The sequence below is a fragment of the Hibiscus syriacus genome, unplaced genomic scaffold, assembly GCF_006381635.1.
Source record: "Hibiscus syriacus cultivar Baekdansim isolate YM2019G1 unplaced genomic scaffold, ASM638163v2 tig00003151_pilon, whole genome shotgun sequence".
NCBI lineage: Eukaryota > Viridiplantae > Streptophyta > Magnoliopsida > Malvales > Malvaceae > Hibiscus > Hibiscus syriacus.
Genome location: NW_024061964.1, coordinates 639,034 through 654,687, shown reverse-complemented (window position 1 = coordinate 654,687; position 15,654 = coordinate 639,034). Strand labels below are relative to the sequence as shown.

Here is a 15,654-nt window from a genome sequence, read left to right as displayed (position 1 = left end):
GTCGACTCTATAGGGTAATCGAGCTCGACAATGGCATCGTCGCTTTGTTGGTCCACGATCCCCAGATTTACCCCGATGAACTTCGCTAGATAAGGCTAAGATTGAAGGTGGAACTAAAGACGATGGCGAAGATGAAGATGAATATGAAGATGATGATGGAAATGGAGATGAGGATGGAGATGACGAAGAAAAAAGAGGAACTGACGATGAGAAACAGATTGAAGAGAAGGTCGTTCAGTCTAAAAAGGTTTGTCTTCTCCCTTTCTTATATTGATTGAAGTACTGACATTAGATTGATTCATCGATTGTGAATTTGGTTGCAGGCAGTGACAACATTGTGCGTAGGATTTGACAACTTTTCTGACCCTCATAAAGCGTAGGGTCTCGCTCATTTTCTAGGTTTCGTTACTTTAAGCTCTATTCATTCTGCTCAAGTGCACTAATTTTTTCTCTGCTTAATATTCGTGAGTTTTAAAAGTCTGTTTGCAAGGTTCTCAAGGGAATCCAGAGTTTAAGGTGAGAATTTGATTCATCTCTGTTTCCTTACCTAGATAGGAAGATACACCTTTGGAGCCTTTTTCATGTTTAGTAAAGTTTACTAAAAAAACTGTGTACCTTTTATTTGATATAAGGATTGAATGTAAAGAGACGGAAAACAAAATATGGGTTCTTAAAGAAAACTTGAGACTTTTTCGTGTTTATTAGTTTTGGCAAAGATGGGCGGTATAGAAAGAGCTAAAATTTGAAATAAATTTAATAATTTTTTGTTCTAATCATATCGTTATGAGAAGTATGCCTTTTGTTTTATATGATTTCATTGTTGCTTTTGATATTCTTAGTGATAACGTTGGTTTTTTAGATTTTATTTTGACTAAGTGTGCAACAGGGTATTGTCTGAAGTCTGAAAAATATTGCTGGAGTAGAACCAGGAATGTCTTAGATCACTGCATTGCTTGGCGTTTTGTTTTTTGATTGTTGCTACTGCTATGGCTACGGCCAAGATTCGGAGGAGTAGCTTCTTTCGAAACCTTTCCACTGCAGCCCCATCTCTAGGCCCTGGACTTATGTGTGGGCCTAATGGCATGGTTTTTCTATCTTCTGGGATACACGACCTTGACAGTAATGCATACACATAATTGCCTTACATTCTCTTATCATTGACTTGAGTGATGTGTTCTCTTATTCGATAATTTTTACTTGTTATGCAGAGGTACTGGGTGGTGGGTTCCTTTTGGGAAGCCTTGTTATGGTGATGGAAGATGCAGAAGAACCACATCACATGCTTTTGTTGAGGAATTTCATGGCTCAGGGACTTGTTCACGATCAACCTCTTCTCTATGCTAGTCCAGCCAGAGATCTAAGGGGATTTTTGGGTATTTTGCCCAGTCCTGCTGTATCCAAAGATGACAAATCCCGGGAACCTGATCCAAATCAGGTCCCTTTATCTTTGACACTTGTTTTCTTTGGTTTCTCAAGTTTGTTTGAATTATCTTGTGTTTAAATGCTCAAATTATGAATGTTGTATTCAAAAAAATTGCAGGAGAAAGGTCTGAGAATTGCTTGGCAGTATAAGAAGTATTTTAGTGAAAATCATCTCACTTTTGATGGCCAAAGAGGTAGTTTATCCCTCATTACACTCCTCACTTTCCAGTTATTGTTTGAAAGTGCACTATTCTTAACCAATGCTCAAGCTACCGTTACTTTTCTATTGTTTGTTTGAAACTGCCCTGTTCTTAACCAATGTCCATGCTATCACTCTTCAGTTACTTATCTGAAAAATGCCCTGTTCTTAATCAGTGTTCATACTATTTTATTTTCAAAAGTACAAGTGGTCTCTCTTTATGTGAACATGGTGCAGATGGAAAACGTGAGTACTCTAATGAATTTGACTTGCGGAAGCCCCTAGAGAGGCACTTAATCAATGGCCAGCACATAGATTATGTTAGCATCCAAGGTTTTTCTGACCTTTCCACTCTTCAGGATCGATGTGCAACATTTTTATCTCAGTCCCCACAGTATCATTGTTTGCCTTCTTGTTCATATATTAATGATGTTGGAATTATTTGATCATGCTGGCATATTTGCTAGTATCTTTTAGTTCCCGCGGAATTATTTGATTTTATTATTACTTGTTATGTCATCTCCCTTATAGCTGCATGAAGAATCCTGTATGATGCTCCAAAATCTTAATTTTAGTGTCTTTGAATAACTTGCCATTACCTTTCTTTTCCTTCTTTCCATTTGGTATACTTGTCGGTCATTCCTCTTTTTCGACAATCTTGTAGAAATGATGGCATCATTTTTGTGCTGGTCGTATCGCTATCCAATCATTTTGTACTCTACAGTGTGCGTATTCCAACATGGTTAGTGGAAGATTTTTTAGATTTATTGAGCTATTATAAATTCCCGTTTCTTTTCCTTACGAGTGCTTAAATATAATATGTTTTGGACCATTGAAGTTGTAGAAGTCTTAGTTTTGGAACTCACTTTGATGGCATGCCATTTTTAAAGGGTCATAATATGAACTATTGCAGGATTGGGATATGCTTAACTACTATTAGATCTCTCAAAAGCATGGTACAGTCTTTGAATTCGGTAGCCATAATAACCTTTCCTCCTTCCTTTCTTTCACCATTCTTATGTAAAAGATGGCAGCACATGGCAGACACGTTGCTTTCAGTCAAAGCAATTCAAGGTTTATTGTCAGTCTACCTCGTGCTCATCATTTGCACTTATTAGTTCCAAGTTTGTACCGACTTGTTAATATTTTGGATTCTTCCTTCAGATGAAGACAAGAAGTTGGCACTACTCCTCACTGGTTACCAAGATATGGTTGGCTTTCTGAATGTGCACAAAGTGGCACGCATCAACACACAAGTTCGTAAGCATTAATCTTCATCACAATCTTGTACAACTTTGATTCCTTATGAATGATAAGTGATTCTTGATTAGTCTGTGGAATGTAGATAGTGTTTTTCATTTGCTTCAATTTCCAATGCTTAACCCTCAAGTTTATTCAATATGCTTAACTACTACTAGTACTACTATTATGCTGATATCAGATTTTAATACCCTGAAATTAATATGATCACAATAACAATGTTTCTCATTGTGTTTCTGTAATTGGCAGCTCAATTTTATAATAAAATGTACCTAGTCAGTTACTGCTACTATGATTGTTTCTATATTGTATGTGCTTATATTTTTTAAGGTTGCTTCACGAATTTTGTGTTTTTTAGCCACAATTGTTAATGGTGCTTCACTTTTGCCTTGCAGATATTTGACATCATTGGTTATCTTTATCAATATCTTAAATTATTGCGTAAACTTTCCCATCAAGAATGGATATTTAATGTTTTTTTATAAATAAAACTAGGAAGCTATTTTTATTTCTAATTTCTGGTATTTGCTGCTGCATTCCATTAACTATTCCTTTTGTTTCTTTGTTGCAGAAAATTTGCTTGTTTATCCACCAGAACATGTTATCTTTGGAGACTATGTCTATGAGTTATGGGATGAGGAGACGATAAGAAAGATTCTAGGTTTCTTTACTCCCAGAAACATGAGAATTGATGTAGTAACAAAATCCTTCATGCTAAATGGTACCATGTTCTATTCTATTTAGTCATAATATTCTTATTGTAAAATATTAGACCATGTTTCTATGTTCCAAGAGTCTAAGAACAATGACGATCTAATTTGAAGTCATATGGCTTTCTTTGATTTGCATCTACCAGTTGGTTGGATTGTCCCTTTTACATTGTAAATTCCCACAATTATTATGTTTCTTATGTTATGCTGATTTTGTTTAACTAAAATGTGCTTAATTTCTTTTATTTATACTAATAATTATGGGAAAGCAACTGAGTGCATATACTCTCTGACACACAATGTGTGTCATCTTCATTTATGACGAGGGCTTCAATAACACGCAATGTAAGTCATAAATGCGTGTCATAAATTTATGACACACAAATGTGTGTCATCTTCATTTATGACGGGGGCTTCAATGACACACAATGCGCGTCATAAATGTTTGTCATAAATGCGCGTCATAAATTTACGACACACAGTTGCGCGTCATCTTAAATTCATGTCAGTTTTTGTATTTAGATTCGAGTACATAGACACGAACTAAGCGATCTTAGTGGTTAATGAATCGTTGTTATTCCCTAAGGTCTCGGGATTGAACACCATGTATACAGAATATGAGCCTTCAATGTCAAATGATTAAGAGTTTTTGAACAAATATTACCTTGAACGTAAACTTTTTCGATATAATTTCTTAGGAATTCATCGTTTCTGAAAATAGAGATATTTTACTAACAAAATGAAGACGCCAAAAAATAACATGCAAAAGCCAATTAGTACAACTTCGGAAGGTCCAATCATCCCAGAATGAATGCCGAATACTGTTGATATATACTACTTCACGGTTCCTTTAAATGTTGGTTCAACAATCATGGTTTCTACATTTAAAGGAGCCGTGAAATCTCCTCTGCCTTTTATGGTTTGATGGCTTTGGGTCTTACGCCTTCTCAGCAAACAGCAACCGTCGTCTCTTCTGCCTTTTACTCTGTGGAATCTCCTCTCAGGTTTCTCATCCTAGAGCCGGTAAGTAATACAATTCTTTCTACATATTTTCCCGTTATAATCAAGGACCGAAACATAATTAAGAGTGATCTTGTAAAATTTTAGAAAGATAGAAATAGATTATCAATTAAATAATACAAAAAACAATAAATTATATAAAAGTTTGAAATTTTCATGTGACGAACGTTTCGGTCAATCCTTTCGGTAGAGACAAATCTAGATATTTAAAAATAAGGTCCAAAAATTTTAAAACTCATTTTTTCAACAAAATATGTATGTAAATTTTCTTATCTTTTTCTCTTTTTCTTCATACATCAAATTTTATTCAATAACTTATCCAAAATAATGGGTATCCGTGGGTTTTCCTTGAGGAAAGCACATACAACACAGTAGTCTTTCCTGCTACAATCAACCCGACTAAGGCCGTAAGAACTCCCGGTCTGAATACTCCGCTAACATTCGATAGGAACTGCAATCTCGTTTCAGGTATTCCTTGAGCTTTAAATATGAGGTTTCACATCAATAAAAGATATATATACAACAATCATACCTTAGGCATTCAACGAAGTAATTAACACTTTGAAAAGTCATTGTTAATGGTTGAAATGGAAGAATCATTCTCTTCTTCCTGCTGCCTTCAGCAGATGGAGCTTCCGATTTTGACTTTTCATTTCCAACTGTCAAGATGTTTTGAAATTTGTGAAGGAATGTGCAGAATCTTTTAAAAGAGGCTAATGAGCCTTTATGAGTCTGAAATATGTTGATGTTACATGTACCAAAGATTACTAACCATTGTTTGTAGCAGAACCCTGTTCTGTGTCGTCAGGTACAACCATCGGGCTTTATTTAAAGCTGTCGCGAAGACAAGAAGAAGGATATGAGAGAATCTTCAGACACTAAACCATAAGTAAAAGGATATATAACTCACGATTCAGATAGATCAGAGCCAATGTGACGACGACGTTGAAAAGCACTGCATAAAATACTAACACACCAACTCCAAGCCAATACAAATATTCATCAGTAGGTAGACCATGTGCATGAAGGACATTGTCTCCAACTGAACCGTTTCCGGTAAAAGATATCTGAAGCATGTCTCAACTCTTACATGTTTAGCGTATAAAACAATTATCAATAAAATCGAAAATGGATGCAAAGCATGTCGATTAGTGCACCTTTTTCCACCTTATGGTTGTGAATTCATTAACAGAAACTGCTCTTTGTGCATACTGCAATGGTGACAGCCAAGAAGCCCAAGTCCACCATGGCTTAATTTCGTCTGAAAGAAGAAGAAGAAGAACAATATATACTTGAAGAATCAATAATATTTTATCTCCCTTTCCTAAAAAACATACCTTTAGGTACAAGAAATCCACCCAATAAAAGTACAATTAAAATTGCAGCTGACCCGAAGGTATTTGCAATGACTATATCTCGAGCAATAGCATCCAGCATTCGGAATAGACCAATTGCCATTTGGTGTACTACAAATTTTACAAACATGAAGCGAAAAAATCTGAATCCAAGAAACAAGTAATAAGAACAAATCGGTATCAGCGAAAAACAAAATCCAAGAGAGTGAAATAAGACATACCTCCCAGGAGAAGGGGTAAAACCAATTGTGTAGTATACAACACAAGACCATACTATAGCTTCAACAACAGAGTAAGGTACACTTAGAATAAAACTGACGACTAGCCATATCCACGGATGGTGAAACAGATTATCTCGATGTTTGTAAAATAGGGGGAGTCGAATTATCATAAGGGGTAGCTCAGAAAATCCATTAAACATCATAGCGGGATATATAGAGGTTTCCATTAATTTCGTCTCTCGGATGTATTCTTGTTCATAAAAAGATTGTGCCCGTGATGAATGCAACCTTAAAAGCATAAGGCATATATTAGAAGTGAAATACATAAAGATGTAAAGTATTTGTATATTGAAAACGTACCTAGAGTGTCCTGAAAACCTAACAACCATGTTTATCTCCCTACTATTTTCATTCCTATTGGGTATTAGTATTTTTCTTCTTCATCATCATCTATTTAATTAGAAGATGGTAAAACTATGTTTTGATTTTTTACCACTAATGTATTTTTAAAATATAATTTATCTCCCGACACAACATACTCTATTGTGTTTAGAGGTTTAGGAGTACTTGAATTTTCTAATATTCAGTCTCTTGGTAAAGATAAATCTTTTAAATGTAATAATTTCGGCTGTATTTCTGAAGTGAATTTATTTGGTCACAAAGCTCAATAATTTTATTATCGGCTTCATTTATTTCCACTTCAGTTGTATTAGTATATTCGTTTATAGAAGTAAGTTCAATGATTGCTATATCTTCAGCTAAATCTTTAATATCAGAATTCTTGGTTTGATTTCTTAAACACAAACACTCTTTTATTAAAGGATCAATTATGGAAATAAAGTAATTTGGTTTAACATTAAAACCAATAACTCTCGTGCGTAAATTGGATTGAATACCTATATTAAGTGCTTTTATTGGATTTTCAAATCTTTTATCTAAAAGTGCTTTTATCTCATTCATACGAAGATAGAATAATTTTAACAAGCTTTTGATTATATCTTTAAAAGAAATTTCTTCCTTCTCTTTATACTTTTTACTCCCTATTTCTTCATTTCATTGCTTAATTTTCAATAAAAGTCTAATCCCTACCAAATTTTTATTTACTTTTTACCATCCTCGGTTTAAATTCAAACACCCATTTGAGCAAAAAAAAAAAAAACAACTTTGGGTTATTTTTGAGAAATTGTTGTGGGATTCCATGAACAGTTTCTTATGAGAAGAAAGAGAAGAAAGGAAAAAAGAAGCAAAATCCATTTTCTATAGATTATGGCAGTCAATTTCTTTCATTCTTTCTTTGCATTTGCCTCACCACCCAAATATTGTCACCTTGAAGGCTACTTATGAGGACGACAATGAAGCATGTGAAGCTGGTGAGTCACTTTCTTTCTTTCTTTGCATTTGCCTCATCGCGCGAATATTGATACCTTGAAGGCTACTTACGAGGATGACAATGCGGTCCATTTTTTATGGAGTTGTGTGAAGGTGGTGAGTTATTTGACAGGATAGTTGCAAGAGGTCATTATACTGAGAGAGTTGTTGTTGTTTTCACCAATATCATTGTTGAAGTTGTTCAATATTTTCTTTCTTTCTTTCTTTCTTTCTTTATTTCTTCGTTTGGTTATGGGGATATTGTTGGATTTATCCTATGGCATAAACTAATGAAATTTGATTAACTTATGCTTTGAGTTTTGATGAGATACTGACATTTTGTGTTTCTTTTTAAATTTTTGCATGATCTTGAACATTTTTTCCCTTAATAATGTATAAGTTTAGTTTTCCAAATGGTTTGCAAAACCGGTTGCTTGAAGTGATTAAATCAAAATGGTGCCCAAAACTTTGGATCTCAAGGGCTAGCATTTATCTGAGTTGTACAATATAGCCTTAAAGCATATCTAACATGAGCAGTCATTCGGCCATTGGTGGGTTTACCATTATTTAGATGTTTTTTGAATCATAATAGAATGTCTTGCAAATTAAATTACTTCTTTGCACAAATTCTATTAAAGAAAAACTCGTTTCACTTTGCCTTTAACTATGATCTTAAGCTAGTATTAATGCATTTTTGTTGTTACAGATGAGCCACAAACACGGGGTGATGCATACATATCTCAAACCCTGCAACAAGCCAGAAAAATGGAAAAAAATTATTATAATTGTGTAAATTGGTAAAATTTGGTGGTATCAGAGCTTTCGGTTTAAAAAACACTCGGATTGTAGATGAGTCCTAAACTCTGGATTTTTAAGAAATTTTGATATTTTAAAAAATGTGTTACCTTATTTTATGAATTATTTTTTTCTTTTTCGAGATCCCTGATGCTAATCTGACTTATGTTTCAATATTTTTCAATAGAGCCTTTTAGATTCAACGATGAGTGCTACTAAAGGTCATAAGACAGGAGGTGGCCGAGGTCGAGGGCGAGTCGCTCAACCTTCTGTTATGATAGATGATCCGATGTCACCATGTGATCCTCCTGTTCCGCATGTAGATCCAACCATTTCTCATGATGATCCGATTACTCCTGTGAGAGACCCTCCCGTCACTGAAGATGAGGATAATGACATGAATGAAGATGCCATTAATAAATGTCTTTCGCATGTTCAGAGAGCTTCTAGAGTCCCTAGTAATATGACTGCAGTTAAAATTTTGAATTCTTTGGAAGCTGTTGGAGTAGTTCCATTCGAGGGTATTACTGATGGACCTCCGACTAATGCTGAGTATTGGCTGGATGATACAAAGAGAGTTATGGATGAGATGGATCTAAGGCCTGAGAAGAAGTTATAGAGGACCCTAACTATGTTGAAGAAAGACAGTTTTAGATGGTGACAATCAATTTCTAGTAGTATTTCGAGAAACCAATTAACATGGGATCTTTTCAAGGCACGTTTTTGGAGTCTCTATATAGGGGAGAGATATCTGCATGAGCGACGCCAGGAGTTTCAGAATCTGGAGCATGGTAATATGTCTGTTATGGACTATGAGGTTGAGTTCATCCGATTGAGCCGCTATGCTCCTGGACTTGTTGACACTGAGATAGATTGATTCTTGAGGTTCGAGAATGGACTCAAGTATGAGATCAGAAGTCGAGTTACTACCCACAGGGAGAAGAATTTTGATGCCTTGGTTGAGATAGGCAAGACTGTTGAGGAAATAGAGCGATTGGGTATGGAGCTCATGAGAGATATAGATCGAGCTCAAGACCGATTCAGGAGGCCTTTTGGTTCTGTTGATTCTTCTGCACACCCCAACAAGAGAAGCAGGGGTGAGTTCTTTCAGAGAGGCGGTGTGAGTGTCAGACCTGTTGCATCTGGTTCTTCAGCTGTTCATCATTCTAGACATGGTGGTTCTTCTGGGTCGTAGCCTTTACAATCATGTGATTATTGTGGGAGACCTCATTTTGGGGAATATATGTGGAAATTGGGTACCTGTTTTAGATATGGTTCAGGTGACCATATTGTAAAGGATTGTCCAGAGTTAACTCATTCAGTTCATACACCAGTTAGTACTCCCGCTCGTACTCAAAGTATTGTTCAGACTCTAGCAGGGAGTCGTAGTCAGGGCAGAGTACCAGGATCGACTAGTAGGAGCCCATTCAAATCTGAGGCTAGACAACCTACATTGCTTTACACTGCTAAACTTCGACAGGATTACGATGGGCCTAATGTGATTGCAGGTACTGTTACTATTCATTCAGTTCCCTACTTTGCATTGTTTGATAGTGGTTCTACCAATTCCTATGTATCACATTCCATTTCTGAGGGTCTGAATATTCATGTTTAGAATACTGAGAATTCGGTGATAGTTCAAAGTCCCTTAGGCAAGTCCATAGCGTTCGATCATATTTTTAGAGAGTGTCTTATAGAGATCAATAGGGAGATTTTTCTAACCGACCTTATGGAGTTACCTTTGGAAGAATTTGATTTGATTCTTGGCATTGATTGGTTGGATAAACATCGAGTCAATCTTGATTTTGAGACCAAGAGAGATGTTCTGAAGACCCCAGATAACCGAAAGATTGTAATGATCGGGGAACGTCGTGGATTTCTGACAAATATTGTGTCTGCTTTGGTAGCTGAGAAGATGATCAGAAAGGATTCTGAGTCATTTATTGCTTATATTTTGGACACTAGGAGTTCTCAATATGATATTGAAGGCATCCAGATTGTCAAGGAATTTCCCGATGTTTTTCTTAAAGAGTTGTCTGGATTACCGGCGGATAGAGAAGTTGAGTTTGAGATTGAAATCTATTCTGGTTCCACCCTAGTTTCAATGGCTCCTTATTGTATGGCCCTAAAGGAGCTTAAGGAACTGAGAGTCCAACTCTAGGAGTTGTTGGATAGGGGATTTATTCGACTCAGTGTATCACCGTGGGGAGCCTAAGTTTTCTTTGTCAAAAAGAAATATGGGACACTGAGACTCTGTATTGATTATAGGAAACTGACATTCGGTATGGACATTACTAGTTTTTAGTGATGTCATCGGGTTAACTAATGCCCCTGCTGCCTTTATGGATCTGATGCATCGGGTGTTTCGACCTTATTGGACCAGTTTGTAGTTATGTTCATAGATGACATACTGGTGTATTCTCGAACTGAAGCAGAACATGAGGAGAATTTAAGGATTATTCTACAGATTCTAAGGGAAAATATGTTATAAGCCAAGTTGAGCAAATGTGAGTTCTAGCTCAGTGAAGTGACTTTTCTTGGACATATTGTTTATGCTGATGGTATTCGAGTGGATCCGAGTAAAGGGGAGGCTATTCTGAACTGGAAGCAAACCAGGAATATCTTAGAGATCCGTAGTTTCTTGGGCTTAACTGGTTATTATTGTCGTTTCATTGAGGGGTTCTCCCTTATTGTAGCTCCTCTGACGAAACTATTGAGGAAAGATGTTCCATTTGTCTGGTCTGAGAACCAACAAGCTAGCTTTGAGAAACTGAAGACTGTTCTAACTCAAGCCCAGTGTTGATTCAGCTTGAGTATGGGAAAGATTTTTCTGTCTACAGTGATGCTTCTCACTCTGCATTAGGATGTGTTTTGATGCAAGATGGGAAGGTTGTCGCTTATGCGTCACGTTAGTTAAAGCCACATGATCGTGACTATCCTACTCACGATATGGAGTTAGCTGTCGTGGTTTTTGCTTTAAAGATCTAGAGACACTACCTCTATGGGGAAAAGTGTTATATCTATACCGATCATAAGAGTCTAAAGTATCTACTTACTTAGGAAGAATTGAATTTAAGACAGCATCACTGGTTGGAGCTTCTAAAGGAATATGATTTTGAAATAGAGTATCATCTAGGAAAGGCTAATGTAGTGGCCGACGCCTTGAGTCGTAAGAGGTTATAAGGTCTTAGAGCCTTATTTTCCAACTGGAGTTTATTTGATGATAATAGTATGTTAGCAGAGTTACAAGTTAAACCTACTTTGGTTGAGGAGATTAAGGCAAAACAACTCCTTGATAGTTCATTTCTTCCCATTATTGAACAAGTTGAGCAATGATAGAGTTCATATTATACTTTGGATCAGGATGGTATTTTGTGCTTTCACGGTCGTTACTGCGTCCCTAAAGATGATGAGTTGAGATGGGTTATTCTTCAGGAGGCTTATAGTAGTCCTTATGGTATGCATCATGGCGGGGAAAATGTACAATAATCTTAAAGAGCACTACTTTTGGACTGGCATGAAAAAGAATATTTCAGATTTTGTGGCGAGGTGTTTGACTTGTCAACAGGTTAAGGCAGAGCACCAACATCCATCTGGATAGTTATAATCAATTAAGATTTCCTGAGTGGAAATGGGAGCGCATTACGATGGACTTCGTTACTAGTCTTCCTCTGACTCCTTCTAAAAAGGATTTAATTTGGGTGATTATAGATCGACTCACCAAGTCAGTGCACTTTATCCGTATTCGGGTTAATTATTCTTTGGAAAACTGGCTAGATTGTACATTTCTGAGATCGTTAGACTTCATGGTGTTCCATTGTCTATCATATCTGACCGAGATCTGAGGTTCACTTTCAGGTTCTGGAAGGCTTTGCACGTGGCTCTGGGTACTCGTTTGAATTTTAGTACAACTTTTCATCCTCATACTGATGGTCAGTCTGAGCGAGTTATTCAGGTGTTGGAGGATATGTTACGGAGTTGTGTGATTGATTTCTTGGTGGTTGGGAGGATTTTTTCATTATCTGAGTTTGCTTATAATAATAGTTACTAGGCAAGTATTCACATGGCACCGTATGAGGCTCTGTATGGACGTAGATTTCGTACTCCTATATGTTGGACAGAGTTGCATGATAGAAAAACTTTGGGTCCAGAATTGGTTCGAGAGACTGAAGATACTGTCAGACTGATCCTTGATCGCTTAAGAGAGGCATTTGATAGGCACAAATCATACGCAGATAAGCGTATAAAGGATATCGAGTTTGAGGTTGGGGATCAAGTTTTTCTTAAGGTATCTCTATGGAAGAAAGTATTGATTTGGACGTAAAGGTAAGTTGAGTTCGAGATTTATTGCTCTCTAAAGAAAGCCAGACCTGTTGCTTATCAGCTTGAGTTGCCTCCCACTCAGTCGTATTCATAATTTTTTTCATGTGTCTATGTTGAGGTGATTCCATCCAGATCACATCATTCAGGTTGATGAGTTAATGCTGAGACCTAATTTTTCATACGAGGAGGATCCCGTTCAGATTTTAGAAAAGGATGAGCGAGTTCTTCGGAATAGGTGTTTTCTAATGGTCAAAGTTCAATGGAGTAACTGTGGCCCCTTTGAAGCTACTTGGGAGACATTGGACTCAATGGAGGCTCAGTTTCCTCATTTATTTTCATAAGGTAAATTTCGAGGATGAAATTTCTTGAAGAGGGGGAGAATTGTAACAACCTGAAAAATGGAAAAAAATTAATATAATTGTGTAAATTTGTGAAATTGGATATACGTTCGTACGTAAAAGCAGTTGATCTCCCCTGATGCCAAATCTGCTAGATTATTGTCTGCTGTTATTTGAAAAGGTTAGAGTTTACAGAATGAGCTAAAAAGCCTAGTGTGTTCCATACAGTGAAAAAAACATATTGATAAAATATTTCAGAAAAATTGGTTTATGCAACATGTTTTAAAAACAATGAACACTACCCCCATCCTTTGTTTCTGTAGGTTCCCCAGAACCATACACCCGCATAACTAGTAAGGCCCTGAGCACAAAGCCGAGGAGTCTGCAGATAATCTTCCTCCAACAATACCCCCAATGGCAGTAATGAACGTGAATGTTTCAAGCTTGGAAACTATAAGCAGAAATACATAAATCAAAATCAAATCAGTAATATATGGTAATTCAGATGTCAGATAATTAATATTCAGATATCAGTATAAAATACTGTAACCAGAAATCATATCATAAATATATGGTAAATCAAATATCATATACAAAGTATTCAACTATATATATTTTAAAATAGTAATGTAACACTGTAAGAAAATACACCTATAACAGTCTGAGTAATCAGATAAGGAAGCCTACTACTGAGTCTATCGATCATGCTCTGTTGCAAGTCTAGATCCTACGAATCGGAAAAATCCATATTTGAAACCTAATATGAATAATCTTAACATTTATTTAAATAATTTACGAAAACCTACGGGTAATTCTCGTACTACGCGGTTCGGGTTGATCTGACGAACGACAACACCGATCTAACTGATCCTCGCTCAGGTGAAACACGAGTACCTTCATGAAATATCTTATTGGATTAATTTCATAACCATATCTCAAATAAATAATAAAAAATGCTAAAATACTAAGCATTTTTGGGTTAACGAGCTCGATTTTGGGATTTTGGGATTTCGGGTTAGAATTTGGCAAAACGGACTTCGAAATCAGATTCAGGACGTTGAAAAACATAAACTATGACTTTTCAAAATTTTAACTTTTTGGTCAAAGTCAACGGGTTTGTCTAACTCGATAACTTTCTACGAGCCACAAACATTTGGAGCCTTCTTTGTATTTTATAACCAGGGATGATCTTAATTTATTGGAAACACAACTTTGCTAGAAACTTTGCTTAGGGTCAGGGTTGAGCATCTTACTCGCAAGGTCTTTTGCATTCTCATAAACTTTAGGCCAAGGAACCCTCTTAAAATCTGTAATCGAGCGAATAATAGCTTGTGCAATTCATTTTCTGCTTATAATGAAAGAAAGAGAGAAAAAAAGATGAAATAAAAATGTAAGAGGGAAATGAACAATAATATAAATGAAACGTGCATCAAGTTCCATTGGTATTTAAATCGTCCCTGGTTGCAAAATGCAAAAAAGGCTCCAATTGTTTCCTTGGGAGAAACTGGGAAGGCAAGGCTCAAGCAGTTCTCTGTAATGAACAAGCTCAAGAAAATAGCTCTCTAGGTAATGCTTCTTGCTTTTTTAGTGGCCAATGGAACCTAAATAAAGCTTCAAGCCTTTTCTTATTAAACTTTTTTCCCATTTTTCTTCCCGGGAAATCGTATACTGACAGTGTAACACCCCAATTTAGAGGCTAAATTTTAGAAATTATAAAGTATTGGATTTAATTGGTATATTTGGAAGAAATTGGATTAAAAACTAAAATTTCAAAGTTGGCAGACCATTTTAAGAAGTGCAAGAAATTCAGTGACTAAACTCATAGTTTACCCTTTTTTATGGGATGAATTATAAATCCCTTTGCCATGTTCAGTTCCAGAAATGTTTCCCATTTTCCTCCTTCGGTCAACCCACTTTCAACTCTGATCTACTAACCGTCCGGCCTCCGATCGACGAATCGAAACCACCATCGTATTCATTGTTGAACGATGAACAAAAGCCCTCAAGCCTTTCGTCGTGAATCGTCGTCGTTCGTCGTTAATTTCAGTTGGAATTATCGTCGGGTTTAACTCGATTTCCGTTGGTATTTCGTCGATTCACGTCGATCCGTTTTTGACACCTCCCACACCATCGAGTTAATTGCATCGTTGGTCCACCGGTGTTCTTCGTCGTCGCGACGTATGGAGGGTGAGAAAGTCAAAGTTTCCAACATTTCGGAATCGAGCTCTCCACCATTCAAAATTTTGAACCGATCTTGGTAAGTGTCTCAAAATGCCATAAAATAATTTTTAGAATTTTTTTCTGGAATTTTTGGACACCCCACGACTCCGCACGTGCCTCACGCGCCGCCCTCTGCAAGTGGGAAAGTCCTTGCCGCAGGGTGATATTTGTGTAAAAAAATCGGGTGCTAGGTTTGTAAATATTTTTATAATGGTGCCTAATATATAATTAATTTCTGTTAGGGTGATATTTGTGTAAAATCGTTGACCGTTGACCGTTGACCGCCGTTGACCGTTGACTTAGACCGAAAAAGTAAATTTTTGAAAAGTTATATTTTACGTTTTTTGACATCCCGAATCTGTTTTTGTGGCCTTTGCCAAATTCGAACTCGGTAAGTTGTTTTTGACTGATTTATCACCCGAT

At 36.5% G+C, this 15,654-nt stretch overlaps 1 protein-coding gene and 1 pseudogene across 1 annotated transcript; one reads left to right on the top strand and one right to left on the bottom strand.

The window, feature by feature from the left end:
- Positions 1–942: 942 nt before the first annotated feature.
- LOC120175180 lies at positions 943–5,341 on the top strand (annotated as a pseudogene).
- A 148-nt stretch (positions 5,342–5,489) lies between these two features.
- Positions 5,490–6,390, bottom strand: LOC120175171 (ABC transporter G family member 31-like). Its single transcript, XM_039181862.1, has 4 exons — positions 6,188–6,390; positions 5,949–6,109; positions 5,769–5,872; positions 5,490–5,678 (listed from the first exon to the last, which is right to left on the bottom strand). The coding sequence occupies exons 1-4, from the start codon at positions 6,388–6,390 to the stop codon at positions 5,490–5,492; spliced, it is 657 nt and encodes a 218-aa protein (XP_039037793.1).
- Between the last annotated feature and the right edge of the window lie 9,264 nt (positions 6,391–15,654).